We start from the raw sequence: 16,637 nt of genomic DNA on the forward strand, positions 1-16,637 counted from the left end.
TAGGATGCAGCGCTGCTGGGCCGCTGTTTGAGGGCGAAGGAGGCCGTCGCCTCCGTCGCACCGGGGTCGGTGTTTTCTCGGATAATCCATCCTGCTTCTTTCGACAAAAGATAAAACCTCTGCAGCTATTTCCCCAACACGGTTCCTCACGCGCCTGTGAGATATTACCCCGTGCCTTATCTGGGAAACGTATGGGCAGAGCGTTGATAGATTGCGGCTTTAAAAGGAAGAAATCTTTATTCAAGGAGTGACGGTTTAATCCATGTAAACCGCTCTCGGTGTCTTAACACTTATCTCCCCATTTACTTTCTGCGCAATTTAGCCCGGTGGAAACTTTACACCTCTTTTAAATAATTAATGTTTTTGTTTATTTCTCATCTGAAATTTCTTCCGTGAGTTCCGCTTTAATACCGAACACGTTATTAATTAGGTAAAGATTAGTTCTTCCAGTCTTGGACTAAAAAAAATCTCTCTCCTTCCCCCCTTTAGTCTCCACAAGCGTTCATCTTGTACACTGATTGCATACAGACGTGATAAGACGGAGCTCTCTGCAATAGAGCACCACCACCACCACCACCACCACCTCGGATCTGGGATGTCAATCACTGGTGTCATTAGTCTGCCACAGGTAGTGTGCAGACCATCGGGGGTCAAATTCAGTGCCTACTTAAAGGACGCTTACTTACAAATGGTCAAATTGAATAAACGTGCAATGAAATCATTTGGAGGTAGTTAATGATTTCCTGCTCCAGGGCTGATTAATGAATACAAGGTATAAAAGTTTATAACTTTGAAAGACAATATTCAAAATGCTGTTGGAGACTTTGGAGGATTATTATAAGAAATGTTATGCAGGAAATAGGAAATTGAAGCCTTATAATAGTAACTGAATGATAATCACCTGCTCTCGTCTAAGCTAACAAATACATGAATTCATGAATAAGGCTCGGGGTGATTTGATACGGCCTATTCCATAATTGTATGTAAATAATACAAGATAACTGTATTACAAAGACATTAAACATGTATTGAACATATTTGCAGATTGTAGTCGTATATATTATGAGAACGTAATCAATGGACAAATACACCGTGAATTAAAAAATCCAAATATTATCCGTTGAACCTTGAATCTTTTGGGGTTCTCTGGTTAAAACACTCCCTCGTGTGTGGATGCAGCTATCCATCTTCCACAGAAAGGTTCCCTTTGTCCCAAACTGCCTCGCCACGCTTGCTTACAAACACGGCCCCCCGGCAGGCGCTCGTATATCTGTTGCCTGAGGAAAACACCGACGCTCCAGGAGCCTCGGAGTCATTAAAAAGTTGATGTTTCCCGTGGCAACCACACTCGAAGTGACTTATTCTGTGCAGAACGGGGACACAACAGCGGCTGAAAGAGAGGCTGCTGATGGATTCAGCGAGTTTGACTGATGGCCGCCGCGTTCATCTGAGGCTTCATTAATTGATGCACTTTAAAAATGCAAACGCACAGAGCCTCAAATAGAAACACGGGTAAAGAAATAACTCTTAAATGTCCGCACGAGAGCTCCCGTGCTTGCCTGTTGCTACTTTATATGATCTTTGCCCTGGGCCGGTCCTCCAGCTCCTCTCTGCACATTTCTACGTGGTTTTCAATCCAGTTGTGAGAAAAAGGGTGGAAAAAAAAAAAAGTTATTTTGCGAGTAGAAGAAATTAATGAGCGTGAAAACCAGGAGGCAGAAAAAGATGGAGGATTGTTATGTTGGGAGGTACAGGGGGAGGTTCTAAAATATTCATCGTCTTCACTTTGTCCTCCTTAAGACCATTGTCAGCGGTTCTGACGCAACGAAAGGATGAACAAGAGCATGACGGGACGCACGAGTTAGTACAGACGCACCACACGCGTGATCCCATCCCTGTACATCAGTGCTGATGGTGGCTCCACACTCGCATCTCTTTCCCCGTCGCTGTTACACAGAGAAGGAAGGAGTCTATTTGTAAAGTGACATTCACCACTCGTGGCAGCCGCAGAACTTTCCTGACGTGGCCTCTTTTTTTACAAAATGCTCAATAGCACAAAATGAGGTATTATTTGGTGCAGAACCAGCTACTTGAGAAAATGACGGCACTTTGAACTTTTACTTTTCTTGTTGCCAAAGATGCATCACTGAATGCAGGATGATTCTTTGTTCCCTAATGGATGCACGGGAAGGTGATGTTCAACCCATTGTATGGCATGCGGAGTAACATCAAAGATGTCACCGACCGACGGTTCTTTGAATGGAAAACTACACGTCTAATGGATTTAAACCGACTAGAAATCATGTTGATTAAAATGTGATCGCGAATTCCGTAAAAAAGGTCGGTCGCAGTCATGAAACCACAGAATGTAACGTGATTTTAAAGCCCCCCCCCAGCAGGAAGAAACAAAATATCAGTGTGGTGTTCACGGCTTTCTGCAGCTGCTTCCAAGAGGCCGAACAACAGGCCATAATTACCCAGGTGTCCCTCAAGGGCACACGGGGGTACTTTAAGGGCTCAAAAGAGCGATGCAGAGAAAGTGGCTCCTCTAAAGGGGCCCACACACACCTAATGAATTGGAAGGGTGACCATGAGAGATCCTGGAGAACAGCCGGGGTACCCGGGCTGCATTTCTTGGTTTTGATGCTGTTAAAAGTTACTTTGGAAAAAGACAAACAACTGTGGCGGATGTCGATGTGCGTTTTTAGATGACGGGCGACGTGGAGGAAATGAAACGAAACGAGTGTCCTTGTTATTGTGCATCCGGATGGTTCATGGAGTCATGAACACCTTTCATGCAGCATCGCACCAAGAACGGACTTCTTGGATGAAGAAGACAAATGTACAATTTATTTTTCTCACATATCCAACCATATGGATTTCGGGACTTTATTGAGCAATAAAAAATATACACCAAGGAAAATATCATCTTCCTTTTTCCTCATATTGTCATTCTTCCGTCTCATCATCTGATTTAACACTTCCAGACAAACGACCCACGATCCAAAGTGACAAAATGAAAAGAAAAAACCCCAAAAATCGCAGATCATCATTTCAGTTCAACACAGGAACGAGTTTGAGAGCATCGCTGCTCATATTGTTCACGGACGATTTAAAAAAAAAAAAAAACGGACTTGAAACCGATTCGTTTTGAAAGCGGTGACATCACAGATCAGGTCGTCGCATCCAACTCCACCTCTGCGTAGAGTTCTGCCAGTTTCTGGAACTCGGGCCCCCAGTTGTCCAGGTAGTTGTAATCCTGCTCTGATTGCGTGGCGGGAGTGTCCAGCGGGCTCACGGACCCCGTGGGGGAGCCCTGGCCCTCGTAGGCGTAGGTCTGGAGGGAGTCGTAGGGGGGCCCGCTGGTGTCCACGTCGGCCTCCACCAGTCTCTGCTTGATGAACTCGTACACGTCCTCCTCGTCCAGCTCCAGCGAGGCGCTGCGGCGGCCGCGCGCCTCGGGGCAGCGGTCCTCCCTCGCCTCCGGCCGGACGTCCCGTCGGAACTTGAGCTCCTCGGCGGCGGCCGGGTTGCGGAGGGCGATGATGTCGAAGGCCTCGGTGTCCTCCTCCCCTCCGCCCTCGTCGTCGTAGGTGACCACGTTCTCCCGGATGTCCTCCTCGGAGATGATGAGGGGCTCCTTCTTGCTCCGCCTCAGCGTGATGAAGAGAACCACGATGGCTGCAAAAACAGAGGAGGGATTTTGTGTAAATGCCACGAAACAAAACCCGGAAAATCAGCATGAAATGACTTATTTAATATTTGCAGACAAAAGGCTATTCTCAACAAATCCGCTGATAAACCTCGAGGCAGAAGAACATCACGAAACACAGATCGGCTCCATGTGGTTACAGTGATCAGCCGCATAAACAGACAAGCAAATGAACACAGCGTGTTTCACATCAGGACAATAAAACTAACCAACCGCCCAGTGTTCAATAATGCGCATTAGCCAACATTAGCATTGCCTGATTGTTGCATCGCTGTTCCTTTTGAACGCAAGCTGTTGGAAACGATGACAGCGTTGACGTTATCATCATGCACCGAGCCAATGAGAAGCCACGGGGTGAAGCGTGAAGCCAACGTTCGTTTGTGACAAACGCGAAGGCAGCGATGGAAAGAACGTGCCGGTTTTGTCACATTAAAGAAAATATAGCGAGCTGTTGCTCGATGTCTCTGCAGAGAAACAGAGTTAAACATCTCGGTTATCGAAGTCATGAGTGCCCTGCCGAGTAATATTTGATGATTTGATGCCGCCGCTTGGAACTTAAAAGTAATGAGACTTATCCGTCTCCAGGTTAATGATGACCTCAACGCCAGATGTTAACACTAACATCTATTTGATAAAATGGAAGTGCATTTGTACGCTGTGCAATAACTTAAAGGAGTTCATTATGCTGCATTAAAAGAGACGGGCTGGATCAGTGCATCATCAAATTGCATTGAAAATGAGCCGAATAAAACGAATAAAAAGGCTTTTTAGGGTGATTTGAATGTTTTCGGGCATCTTGCTGTTCTACATGAAACCGTTAAATACGCTATTTCTATCTATCCAGCAACACCCTGCTGTGTAGCATGATTCTCCGTATAACACGTAACAAGTGAGAGCTCCACAGAGACGTGAAGGTGGCGGATCAAGAGGAACCGCAAGTTTCAGCTTTTTATAATGTTGAAAACGCAAGAAGCTTTTGGGTAAGTTTGCACCCGAGCATTACATTTCATTCAAGTGTGTGAGTGTGTGACCATAAACTAGAAAGAAGACTATAAAGCTACAAAGAGAAGATTTAAACCTCCGGTTCGGGCTCCAGGTGGACAAATATAATAACAGCTTTGTGCAGTATTGGTGCATATTCTCCCCGAGACATATGTCATTAATCAGGTTACCTTTCATTAAATAGAGAAATGTTAATACATTCTGAGTCCACGGGACATGTGCCCTCATTGTTCATCCGATAATATATTAGCATAAGGTATGGGCAGAAAGATAACCAGCAGTTATGCTAATAATAAAATGAATTTTACGTAGTCTGGATTGTTAATCTTAATGCTTTAACTGCAGGGCAGATCTCCGCAGCTCCGGACCCACTTGTGAGGCCATGAGGCGTTTCCTCAGACCGGGTGGAAAATGGATAACGGGCAACAAAGTAGACTTTTTCCATTATGGGCCACGTTGTCTTTGTACCTCGCGACTTCGTATGACTAAAGTCATTAAACTAAACCAGTTCCCTTTACTCCATCCGGGGCAGCGAGTGGGGTTAGACGAGAGGAGAACGCGCGGCGTTTATCGCTCGGCTCGTTTAAAGCCCCGATTGCACGATGCAGGAGGTGCGAGGGGAGCAGCAAACCGGGAAACACAGAATTGGCAGTTTTCAGACTACTTCCATCTCCCAGTCCGTACGGTTTACTACCTCGCTGATCTGTAGAGGTAAAACAGCTGGATACAACGACTCTGTCCATGCACCTTTTATTATTTACCAGCCTCTCAGGGTCCACAACTCATATTCTACCTTTATTTGAATATTCCTATTTACAGCACACACTTTATTGGATCGCACTCTCCACATTTATGCTCCCTCGTGGTCCATTCAGGTGATTTCATTTGATTCTCCAAGGCCAGTTGAGGTTTTGCACCACTTATAGCATCTGGGGCATCAGATGGCTGTTTGCATCGTTGTGGTGCAGTTCTCCCTCCAATATTAAGCTGAGCAATCGTCACCCACCCCTTTGGAGTGTGAACAATATCGTTTACAGCCGCTTAATTAATGACCAATGTTCATCAAAAGGCAATTTCGACCCAAACAGTTTAATGCTGGAAGTTTGCATTTGTTAAAAAAAAAATGTCAAGACGTGAATCAGCAGAGCTTTGATATTCAATAAAACAAAATCTACCCTCCCTGCAGGGAGGAAGAGCAAGCCGCACAAAATGGGGGCTTGCGTTGCGAAGAATTCACAGGAAATTGAATGTTTTTATCCAGGGTCTTATAGCCGCTGCTTCGAGCGCGCTCGGTTGCATCTCATTACAAAAGACAAGACAAGTGTGACCGCAAAATTAGATCACTATCTACCGGGATAACCGAACGCAGCTATTCCTCCCCGTACCTCCTGACACAGGTCAAAGAGCCGCTGCTAAATGGCGTGGAATCTGATGCTGACAATGTCTTATCTCTTGAGGTACGGGTCACCGTGGCCCAGCTGTGTGTCAGACACTTCCCTCGTAACAAGAAACTCGAAATACAACACGGGTCGGAAAAAAGAAAAAGCTGTGATGTGTCTCTCCCCGTTTTGTTTTCTCTCTCCGTCTCTAGTGACTGACTTGCGCGGATGATTGGAGATTCGGTTCATGTCGTTGGCTCCTTTCGTCCGCCAGTGGCTTTGGCGTTGAGGAGGAAGACAGTCGGCGTGAATATGCATAACCTTCACGCACTAATGTCCACATTAACTGAAGAGGCGAGGGGAGAGCGGCGCCGCTGAAGCCGTGCCATCAGGCAGTTTGGTGTAATCGTGTCCCGTTGCAGAGGGAGGAATTAGGGCGTGACATCCCCCCCCCCCCCCCCCGCTCATTTGACGGGAAGCTGTTGACTTGAGTTTATTTGGTCATCAGATCTGGCGCCGGCGTCCAGGCGCTTTCCACCTGCGTGAGCCGGCCGTCCTCATTCCAGCTGTCCAAGTGTCAGGATCACATTTGCAAGTTTATATATAATCAAATGCCGTTTGCCGCACAGACCGGTTGCTATAGCAACAGGGCACGCACATTCCTCGACTCAGGACGTGCGCTCCGGCTGCCGCGGCGTGCTGGCAGCGCGGATGTGCCGCCCTGTTTATTATTCAAAGTATTTCTGATGGAATCATATATTCATATCCGTCACAGATGAGTTCAACACAGAGCGGCGGCGCGGCGGCGGCGGCGGCGGCGTTGGCTGTCAGCACTTTCCTCCACGCCGGTCCTCCGCTCCTCTGGTCACAGCGCACAGCGTCAAACACGAGCCAGGAAGGGAAAATGATGTTGCATTGCAAAACGGAAAATTTGAATTGTATTTCTACTCGACAACAGATGGGATTTTGAGGTTGGAGCTTCGTGTCCGCACGCGCGAATCGGAGCTGCTTGAGGATTCTACTTCCACCGAAATCTTCTCCGAATCACACCGAACCGGCAATCTCCATTCTTCTTCGTCGTCTTTGTCCTTGCCGTGTCTTCTTTCTAGTCACCTCTCCTGCCGCCTCCTCGCTCGGGGTGTCCTTCAAATCCCTTTTTCTTCCTTGCACCTCCGCCCTCTCCAACGCTTTCTACCCTCATTCCCAATTCCACCTTCGTCCCCGCGTGTCTTTTCATCCCCCTCTCCTCCTCTGCCCTTGTCAGACCCCTTCCGACCCTTTCCTGCTTCTTTTTAGTTCATAGCTCCTCTTGTTCACGCCCCGACCCCCCCGAGGATTTCTACCCCCCCCCCACATCCCCCAACTTACCCAGCAGGATGACGATGCACAGCAGGATGGCGATGAGAGCCCCCGTGCTGAGGCCCGCCGAGGAGAGGAAGGCCTCGCCCTGGCACATCCGGACCCTGCCGCGGCTCTGGCAGGGGCACACGCGCAGGGTCAAGGTGCTGGTGCCGCTCAGCGACGGCTCCCCGCCGTCCCGCACCACGATGGGCAGTTCGTACAGGTCCTGGGTCAGGTGGTTGAAACGCCGCCGCCTGGCAATGATGCTGGCTGTGTTGTCTGAAATGAGGGAATAAATACATACGTGCATGTTTAGTCAAATTAGACCCCTCGGCTGAAAAAGACTGATGGTTTTCTTTGTCTTAGCGCTCGTCACTCGTTCAGCGAAGCCAATTACCTATTTATAGGGACAGACATTTGGGGTTTCAACCCAAAACATATTCCATAGGGAAGTGGATATTTTCATATCTCATGCCTGTAAACTACTTCCTGTGTTGCTGCCTCGTGTGCCAAGCAAGATTCCTTTTCAAAGGTGTTCGTTTACCATTTAAACGTGCTGCAAAAGAGCAGTTCACCTCGGCCTCCCAGAAACACTTCTTGTTAAGCAAACAGAAACAAAAGCAGAAGATAAGGAAAGCAGGAGAGACCTTGAGGAGAAGCTACCATGAAAAGAGCACGAAGCAAATAAGAACGCACATGCAATACATGCATCTATCTGATCGTATGCGTGTATAGTCAGAGGACCGGCGGTTCCATCCCCGCTGACCCGTGTGTCCACGTGTCCTCGGGCCAGACGCCGACATGGCTCCTGCAGCTGTGACCTCAGTGTGTGAGTGTTACCGACCGGCAGGTGGCTCCGGGCACGGTGGCTCCTGTCATCGCTGTGTGGATGAGGTGAGTGATGGCGTGAAGTGTTAAAGCGAGTCTGAGTGGTCGGAGGACGTGTAGAGTCCGTGTGGAGTCCGTGTAGAGCATGTTCAGGGTCAACAAGAGAGCCGCTGTTAGCCACCCGCTGCTGTTTAAACAGAACCGCGTCGCTGCACCGCCGACTTCCACCGCGGAGCGTTTTGTTATGGTTGCTATGGTTGCAACCATAACGATGAGTGCCGGAAGAGCAACTCTGCTCAAGGACGAAGCAAAGACCCGACCAATGGCAACGGGGTACCGGAGGACAGCTGACCCGTGCACCTGGAACTCAAATCCTGTGTTTGTACACAAACGAATCAAAGATGTTCTTTCATTCATTTGTTTTCTTTCTTCACTATGAGGATTGACAGACAGAAGGAACGTCCATTATTCCACCTGCAGCTTACAACAACACGCCGGGCCGGACTGAGGGTTTACCATCAAGAAGGTGGTGCTTGCATCTGCAGGGCGTCCCAATAGCTGAAGCTTGATGGACGACGCCGAGCACAAACACGGCACAGGGTGAACTTGCCGTTCATGCCTGTGGATTTGAAAGGTATTGGGCGGGAAATCGAGGAAGCTGGATGACTAATCTGTGCGTCACATGACTGACCAGCTAGAAACCGGCATGTGATGCGCATTGATTGATATATAAGTTCCGGACAAATGCTGGGCGAGCTTTTTCCTTTTCCACCCATTGCAAACACGCTGCATTCAGAGGCCGCGCCTCCCACTCTGAATAATTACAATGATCGACAACACGTACTTCAAGCTTTACTAAGTCAGACGACTCGCGGTATCACCGTATCCGCAGGCAGATGTGTGTGTGTGTGGAATGTGAGTGGAATGTGAGAGATGCAAATAACAAGGCAGAGAATTGGGGCGTTGGGAGATGAGAGATGGGGGGGGGGTGTGGGGGTATTTGGGGGGGGGGGGTTGTGTATACGCTGCCACCACACGGGCCCCGAGGCAGCACGGGTCCTTGTACCGACCACAGCGAGCAAACGCACATCAATTATCTGATGCTAATTTTACATTATGCGGATTATCGGCCCCCCGAGTGGGGGGGGGGGGGGGCGGGCTGCAGGAGCCGGCGCGGTCACGGGCGCTCAACGGCGGAGCGAGGCAGGTGACCACCCAGCAAACGACGGAGTGGACTCTTTAGGGAGCCTTTCACACTTCACTGGAAAGTAAGCCAAACTTTTTTGATCCGTGCTATTTTGCACATCAGTAGCGAGCTTTTCGGTTTCTAACGCATGAAAAAAATAAAATGAATATGCATGACACGTCCGCGCTTCCACCCGACCCTGTGGGATTCTGCCAGGACTGGGTTCGTTAACCAGAGTGCCACTAAGTGCAAAATGACCTGTTTTTCTTTTTAACTTTGCTTCTCGTCCCGTCATCTCAAGATATGAAGCTTATTGAGACTGAAGAAGTTGGCGGAAATACAAAAGTTTGACCATTTTCAAGGAATTCTCGCCCTGCCAGACTCAACAACAGCATTGGAACGAATCTGTCCACTAAACAACAAAACTACAAAAGACATTTTACGTCACGGAGAGAAAAGGACGGAAGGAACGTGTAAGTAAAACCATAAAGTCTCAGGCTCGCGGGATGAATAGAGCAATAGAAGAAGTTACATTGGGTTTCAAGGTACTAACCACAGTAAAATGCAAATAACGTTGTCAAGGCGCTGACTTACTGTAAAACAGAATACCAAAAATAGATCAACAAAGGACTCGCGACGCATCCGAGTCTCTGCAGACTTCACACTTGCCTAGACGTGCACTTGGCTGGATTCCTCGTGAGCTTTGGTGGGTGTGTGTAGGTGCCGCGTATGCGGTTCAGCACGAATCTTCTCCCCCAGTTAATGTAGAGAAGTACATGAATCTGACATTTGCTCCCTTTCCCCCTCTATGCTGAAGTGGCCACATGGAGGTGATGACGGTCAACACATGCTGATGAACTGACAACATGCACGAGTCCGTCTTTCTATAATTAAATACGGATAATCGTGATACGGATGTGTTCTGGTTGATACTACACAGAACAGGGATACGTCCAGGTATTCCTATAGGGGGCCTTTGGATATTGATTAATGGCACGGTGTTGTCTGAAGATCAATATTGTTGTGGGCGGAGAGAGAAATGCCGCTCACGCAGAATTAAAAACAGCGGCTCTTCTTTTTAAAAGAAGCCCCCGCATTCGGCTTCGGGTCAATGAAACAGCGAGTACAGATGGCGGCTGGCAGTCGCGTTGCACATCCGCACCATCGCCGTTTAATACGTTTCTCCCATAAGGTGGAGTTTTGATTCAGGGTCGGTTTCTGCAGTAACAATCTAAAGAGGTCTCCAGATTACTGTTATTACGTTGTCCTGCTAAATACACTCCTTTAGGTTTATTTAACTTAAAAGTAATTTGAGATTATATATATATATATATATATATATATATATATATATATATATATGTGTGTGTGTGTTTGCTGACATTTGACATTGCCGGCTCGTGGCTGCTGCTCTGCCCTCTCGGCACAAATGGAGCTGTTCCAGCAGATAATGGGTGTATGTAAAGTGTGAATGACATTAAAGCTAATTAAACGTCCCACGTATCAATGTCTTGGCAGAGCTCCTTTCCGCGCATGCTGATTAACTGTGTTATTATGAGGTCCTCTGTGTGCCCACTAAAGGAAGACGCCTTCCCAGATCAATTGATGCACGTGAGTACGTGGCTTGTTTGGAGCTCGTAGCCTCTGTTTAATTGCCCTTTTAGAAGCAAATGTCATCCCAATGTGACAGATCACGAGATCAGAGCAGCATTCGCGTTGGAATGTTTGCATAGTCAAGTCCAGTATATCTAAAGGGCTTTTAACACGACAGCTTTGTCACAAAGTGCTTTTTTCCAGAGCAGCGTCCTCCTGGTTTCGGATTTAATGGCGCCTAATATGCTGTATGAATTTGACCTGCATTTAAATGTAGCACATCCAGCACTTCACATCAACATACCTGCCAGCCTACAAGGGAGCCTCGGCTTCATCTCCGAACACTAGGAGCACATTTCCATAAATATATATATATATATGTTTTTCCTCTCTGTATCGTCCCAAGCGCTATATTGATCTGACTTAACAGCTGCAGCTATTACAAAACCAGCAATTATGAAAATATAATGGCTTTTAACAAATCTGATATGGTAAGAGGAGCAGAAAATAGCTTCCTGTGAATGATGCTTCAATGGGCTCTTTTAACAGGTGCTATTGTTAAATTACCTGAAATTAATGAGGAATCAATTCCTCATTTGTGCTTTTAACTCATTTTTTTTTCCCTACAGGAACAAAATCCCCGCCCCGAAATCCAAAGAATCCAACTTTCAGGAGGATCCGCTGTGAGCGATCTGTAAGTGAGGAGGGAAGGAGGTCGCGAGGGAGTTGGTCGTGTCAGAGTGAGGCATTATGGGCCGGCGCCGAGCGGCTACCAGCTGCTTTTCTGCTGCTACGGCAACGAAAGAAGCGGCTTACTTTAATTAGCAGAATGGTGCATTGTGTCTCTCTCTCTATATGTATTGTGAAGACTGCGGATGACTTCTAATACCGAGGCGGAACATCGCAGCCCGACGCCTCCTCTGAGTGGAGGATCCGAGGGACCGGAGGAGACTCAGAAGTGAGCTTTACACACGGAGGGAGTTCTGTGTTTTGAAGGCGCGGACGAGCCGAGAGGAGTTTAAAAGGGAAAAGAAACAGTGATACGAACCATTCTTGGTGGACGAGGAGTGAGTTCGATTGAAAGTGAAGAATAGCAAAAAAGGGGCAAGAAGCCCCGTGTGGGGACAACTATGCTTTGTGGGTAAACTTTGACCTTTATAATGACGTGTGGATGTTTAGAGGTCTACGAGGAAACAAACCTCCCTCTATTTTGACCTCCAATAAACTGTGTAAACATGAGTTCACAGCCCAAATCGACTGTTCAGCGTCTCCCACAACGCAGCATGTTGTGCATTTAGCAAGTCATGAATAGACCGTGAAGCAGGGTGTGCTTTGGGGAGGGGGGGTACCTGTTCGTGAAAAGGTTTTATAAAACAAAAAACACTGTGTCTTCACTCTCGTCTCCCCAAAAAAAAGACAGTTGGAATTTGCCTCGTCGCCCTTCATCTCTGCAGTGAGGCTTTCTGACAGTATTTAATGGAGCAATAAAATGAAATGATGAAGGGTGGATACAAGGATCTCAAGGAATTGTGATGTATTTTCCTTTATTGATAAGCTGCTCAAAGCTGCTGAACATCAGAGGGGATCTGTGTGTGTGTGTGTGTGTGTGGACCTACTACCTCGTCTCAAAGGTTAAAGAGTGCTCTCGTCGTTTGACTGCTCCAGTGCGAGCGTGAGGCTTCGCTGGTCAACTCTTCAACAACTTTCCTGGATCTGTAGGGTCGATGGGATGGGATAATTTATCCCAAAGAGAATAATCTCTATCAGCGTGCTCTTTATAAACTTGTCTGTTTCTCACGGCAAATTATTAGAATATGAATCATTTCTTATTTCCATGTCATAAGACGTAAACGGCCCGTCCCACGCGGGATTATATCACAGATGAGGAGAGGAAGATCCTGTGGGGCGGTTTGCAGCATGAGCTAAATCCAAAATGAAAGGCACCATTACTCAAACAGCATGAACCAAAAAAAGGCCATCAATCGTTGAAGAAAGAAGGGCTTCCTTACAGAATGTTTTGGGAATATTTTGCTGCAGATGGTTCTGTACAAAATATCTTGCAAAGAATCGTAAACTAAAGAAAGCTACGTGAGGAACATTTTGGGTTGGAAAGCCAGTTTATTAGCTCTATGCACATTTAAAAGTACAACCAGTCTGTAAGGAAAGGCTGCAGGGAGGATGTGCCCCGAGTTTGTGACCCGAGCAGACCTTTGCAAGACACCATGGACTGTTTGGACCGTGACACAAATTTGTCCTGGAAGCAACTCCCAACAAAAACCGAAATACGTCAAAAGTCATTTAAAAGATGAAAACAGCAGCAGGACAGAATGGCTGTGAACAACTACCACCCCATTCACGTTCCATGAAGTCCACGTTGTGATTCCATTAACGCGGCACACAGCGAATCCCCGAGAAAACGTTGGGCGGGCCGAAGCGGAGGTGTCCATGCTCGTGTTTCTCAGGAATCTTCTAGAAAAACTGAGTGACAAATCTCAGAAAAATGTGTTTTTTTTTCACAACATTTACAAAATAATCACACGTAAAAAAGAAGGTGTTAAAGTAACGGTGCTGCCCCGTCACGTAGGAGGTAAGTTCCACTTACGGTGGACGGAGGGCTAAACCGATTATTCTCCTATTAGCACATTGACTCTTTCTTTCTTTTTTTTAGATTAATATTTTGTGCGTCTCTCTCGCTCAGAGACCCACGTGGAGTTCTGTGAACTTCCCTCTCAGCGGGAGACCTTCTGGCTGAGAGCTTTTAAAAGCCGACCAGCGCAGCGCTAGGAATTCACCTGAGACTGAGACGGTTGCCGTGGCAACACCTCATCCTGATGGCCACAAGATAATGCACGTAGAGGAGAAGCGGGGCCACGACTGCGGGTTATCTTTTCCACAACGCGACGCGCAAACATTTTTATTTTATTGTGCCTCCGAGGTGTTTGGAAATTTAGCGCGCTTTATTGGACTTTGGAAATGTGAGCGCGGTCCTGCCCCGAAGGCGGAGTGCAGCCCTCATAAGAAATGCAAACAAACACATTGATCACTTTAATTACCTTCATTGTCCTTCAGGGTGAAGTTGGGATTAACCGGCAGCAGGCTCGGCAAAGCGAAAGAAAACCGCTGTCCGTTGGCAAAGTCGTCCTTGTCCACCGCTGTGACGGTCTGGATCACCTGGTGTTCAGGAGACAAAAACACACACATGCACAGTCAGTGGCAGCATCACGTCTCCCTCTCATCACAGAGAGGACCAGCAGCTGATTCCTCGTGCGTTTATCCGATAAGGACGTCCACGCTGGGTAGAGACGGAGATGAGTTGGGAGTTTATTTTCCATCAGTGGTAAAATGATTTTTAAAGAGGGGGACAGTGGGATGTCTGGAAAACGAGAGGTTTTATTATTAAAGAATACAACTGTGAGTTGGCTTGCAAATGGCCGCCTGAGGAAACATTTCCTGAGTGGGTGCAAAGTGCTTTTTCATAATGCTAATTGTGCTTTTGAGCGTAATGACTTCTGGAGAAGCATGTGAGGTGGTGTATAAGTACCGTGGCATACGTTGAATATTTGCATCCAGTATTTGCAAACTGTTGAGCAGTGCTGTAGTTGTTGACCTGAGAGGATTCCTGCTTTCACTGGATTTATGACGTGACAATAAAATAGATAGAACTTAAAATATTCAAAACCACAGTAAGCTTGAAACCAATTTCAGTGTGAAAAAAGCATAATTAGATAAACCGTTATTTATCAAAGGCCTGGCTGAATAGAGTTTTAAGTTTAACTTTTGCCAAAGATCGGATCCTAAATCAGTGATTTTCATAATTTAGTGATATGGATATCTATTCTAATCTATCGCACACGGTGACGGTGGTCAAAGACAAAGAGGAGCCGTTTGCCGGTTTGTGGTCAATTCAATAAATGAATGGGTCAATTTCCCTGCAGTCCTGTTGCCATGGCTGCCCAAAGTTTAATATACCTTGAGCCCTGATTTACAGCTGAGATTTTACTCTTAATTGGAACCAGGCACTTTGATGGATCCCCACCAACTAATAAAGGATGTGTGTATAAATGGTATGAAAATGTAAATGCATAAAGAATTTAAAACACGAACGAGCAGCTCTTTTCTCACACGTTGATTGTGATTTGAATGGGAATGTGTGCCACTGTCTCATTCAACGCGTTACAATTCTTCCCACTTAATCCCCTGCGCCGAGGAACCCAGAGGCTGTAATGCAACCTTAATTCAATTTTAATGCAAACCGTAATTCAAATTTAACGCAAACCTTAATTCAAACATTTCCCTCATTAGCTGAAAAACATTAAAAATAAATTTAGTGGCGTCTTTACTCCAGCATCCTCCAGCGAACGGCCCTTTCAGCCATTTCCATGCAGCGCATCGCTCAGCATCTCATAAAGCCTTCATAATGTGAATGAATCAGAGACGACTGAGAGCCAGTTGGAATCAGACTGGATTCCCAGCGTCATGCTTTGCTGCTGAGACGCTCCGTTTGAATGAGGGATCGTTGAGCTCCCCGATGCCTTTTACACTTTCCTACCGCTCAGCTGAGGGAAACCACAACGGCGCAGAACGCGGGTGGTCCGGTCCGCGCATGTGGGCTTAACGCACAGCTCTCGGGCGGAGCAGAGAGATGTGGCCGTGCGGGCGACAGAGGCCGAGGAGGAGGCCGGAGGTCATTTCTGCAGGGTGAATCCCGAGATGCTCACCTGTCCCGGCCTGGAGCTCTCGCACACGATGACCTCCTCGTCCGTGGCTATTTCCGGCGGGTTGTCGTTGACGTCCAGCACCTGGACCGTAACAGGGACGTGGCTGAGGAGGCTGGGGCTGTCTGCAGCAGGGGAGACAAAGAAACGACAAAATTTAAGCCTTGATAAAAAAAAAAAAGTGGAGCATCAACGCTGTGATTTCAAACTGGGACACGCTGTGCTCTTCTTGTTAGGCAGCTGGTGGGTTTTGTCTTAGTTCTGTGCCACTGTAAAAGCACTGAGGGATGCAATGTTGCAGAAGGTAATTTGCAGCACATCTGATCATCTTCTGCAGCATTGTTGCGTCCTGGGTTGTGATGCATTACGTGCCCCCTTGCACTGCACGGGCGACTCATGAAGCGCGTCAATCAAATGACCCACCTGCCTTCATCTTAACGTAAAGTAGGAGCCTTAATGGCGACAAAATAACCTGGTAATTCACTGAGCACGTGATTGTTGTTTGAATTAGCCGATCTGACATTCAGATTTGCTCCACTGAAGCATTACAGTGGCGTGACTGCCTGTCGAGCTAATTGCTCCTCGAAGTGGGGACAAATGTTTAGGTTATTTTGCGCTTGAATACAATAAAGTATTGCAGTGATAATCTAGGCAGCAGAAACTATAAAGAGTTATTACATTTTTTTTTCCTCTATCTTCAAAATTGACTAGGAAGGGAACTTTCGAACTAACGTACGCTAATCATTTAAGTGCAAATACCACCGGAGCGTATTTCATTACTCCATTTGAGTCATGCACGGCTTCTTTTTGTCTTATTTGCACAATTTAGAGGTTGCAAAAGCTTCATAATCCTTCTGTAAAAACCCTCTGTGTGGCAAAGG

General features: G+C 47.0%; 1 protein-coding gene across 2 annotated transcripts in view; it reads right to left on the reverse strand.

The window, feature by feature from the left end:
* Positions 1 to 2,848: 2,848 nt before the first annotated feature.
* Positions 2,849 to 16,637, reverse strand: part of LOC120811825 (cadherin-18) — a 102,793-nt gene continuing 89,004 nt past the window's right edge. For both annotated transcript variants that reach the window (XM_040167478.2, XM_078096946.1), the window contains exons 9-12: positions 15,760 to 15,881; positions 14,095 to 14,212; positions 7,462 to 7,713; positions 2,849 to 3,681 (exon numbers count right to left, since the gene is read on the reverse strand). In XM_040167478.2, coding sequence (XP_040023412.2) covers positions 3,173 to 3,681; positions 7,462 to 7,713; positions 14,095 to 14,212; positions 15,760 to 15,881 — 1,001 coding nt within the window. In that variant the 3' untranslated portion in view covers positions 2,849 to 3,172. The remainder of the gene's footprint in view (positions 3,682 to 7,461; positions 7,714 to 14,094; positions 14,213 to 15,759; positions 15,882 to 16,637) is intronic.

The sequence above is a fragment of the Gasterosteus aculeatus genome, chromosome 21, assembly GCF_964276395.1.
Source record: "Gasterosteus aculeatus chromosome 21, fGasAcu3.hap1.1, whole genome shotgun sequence".
In the NCBI taxonomy this organism is placed as follows: Eukaryota; Metazoa; Chordata; class Actinopteri; order Perciformes; family Gasterosteidae; genus Gasterosteus; species Gasterosteus aculeatus.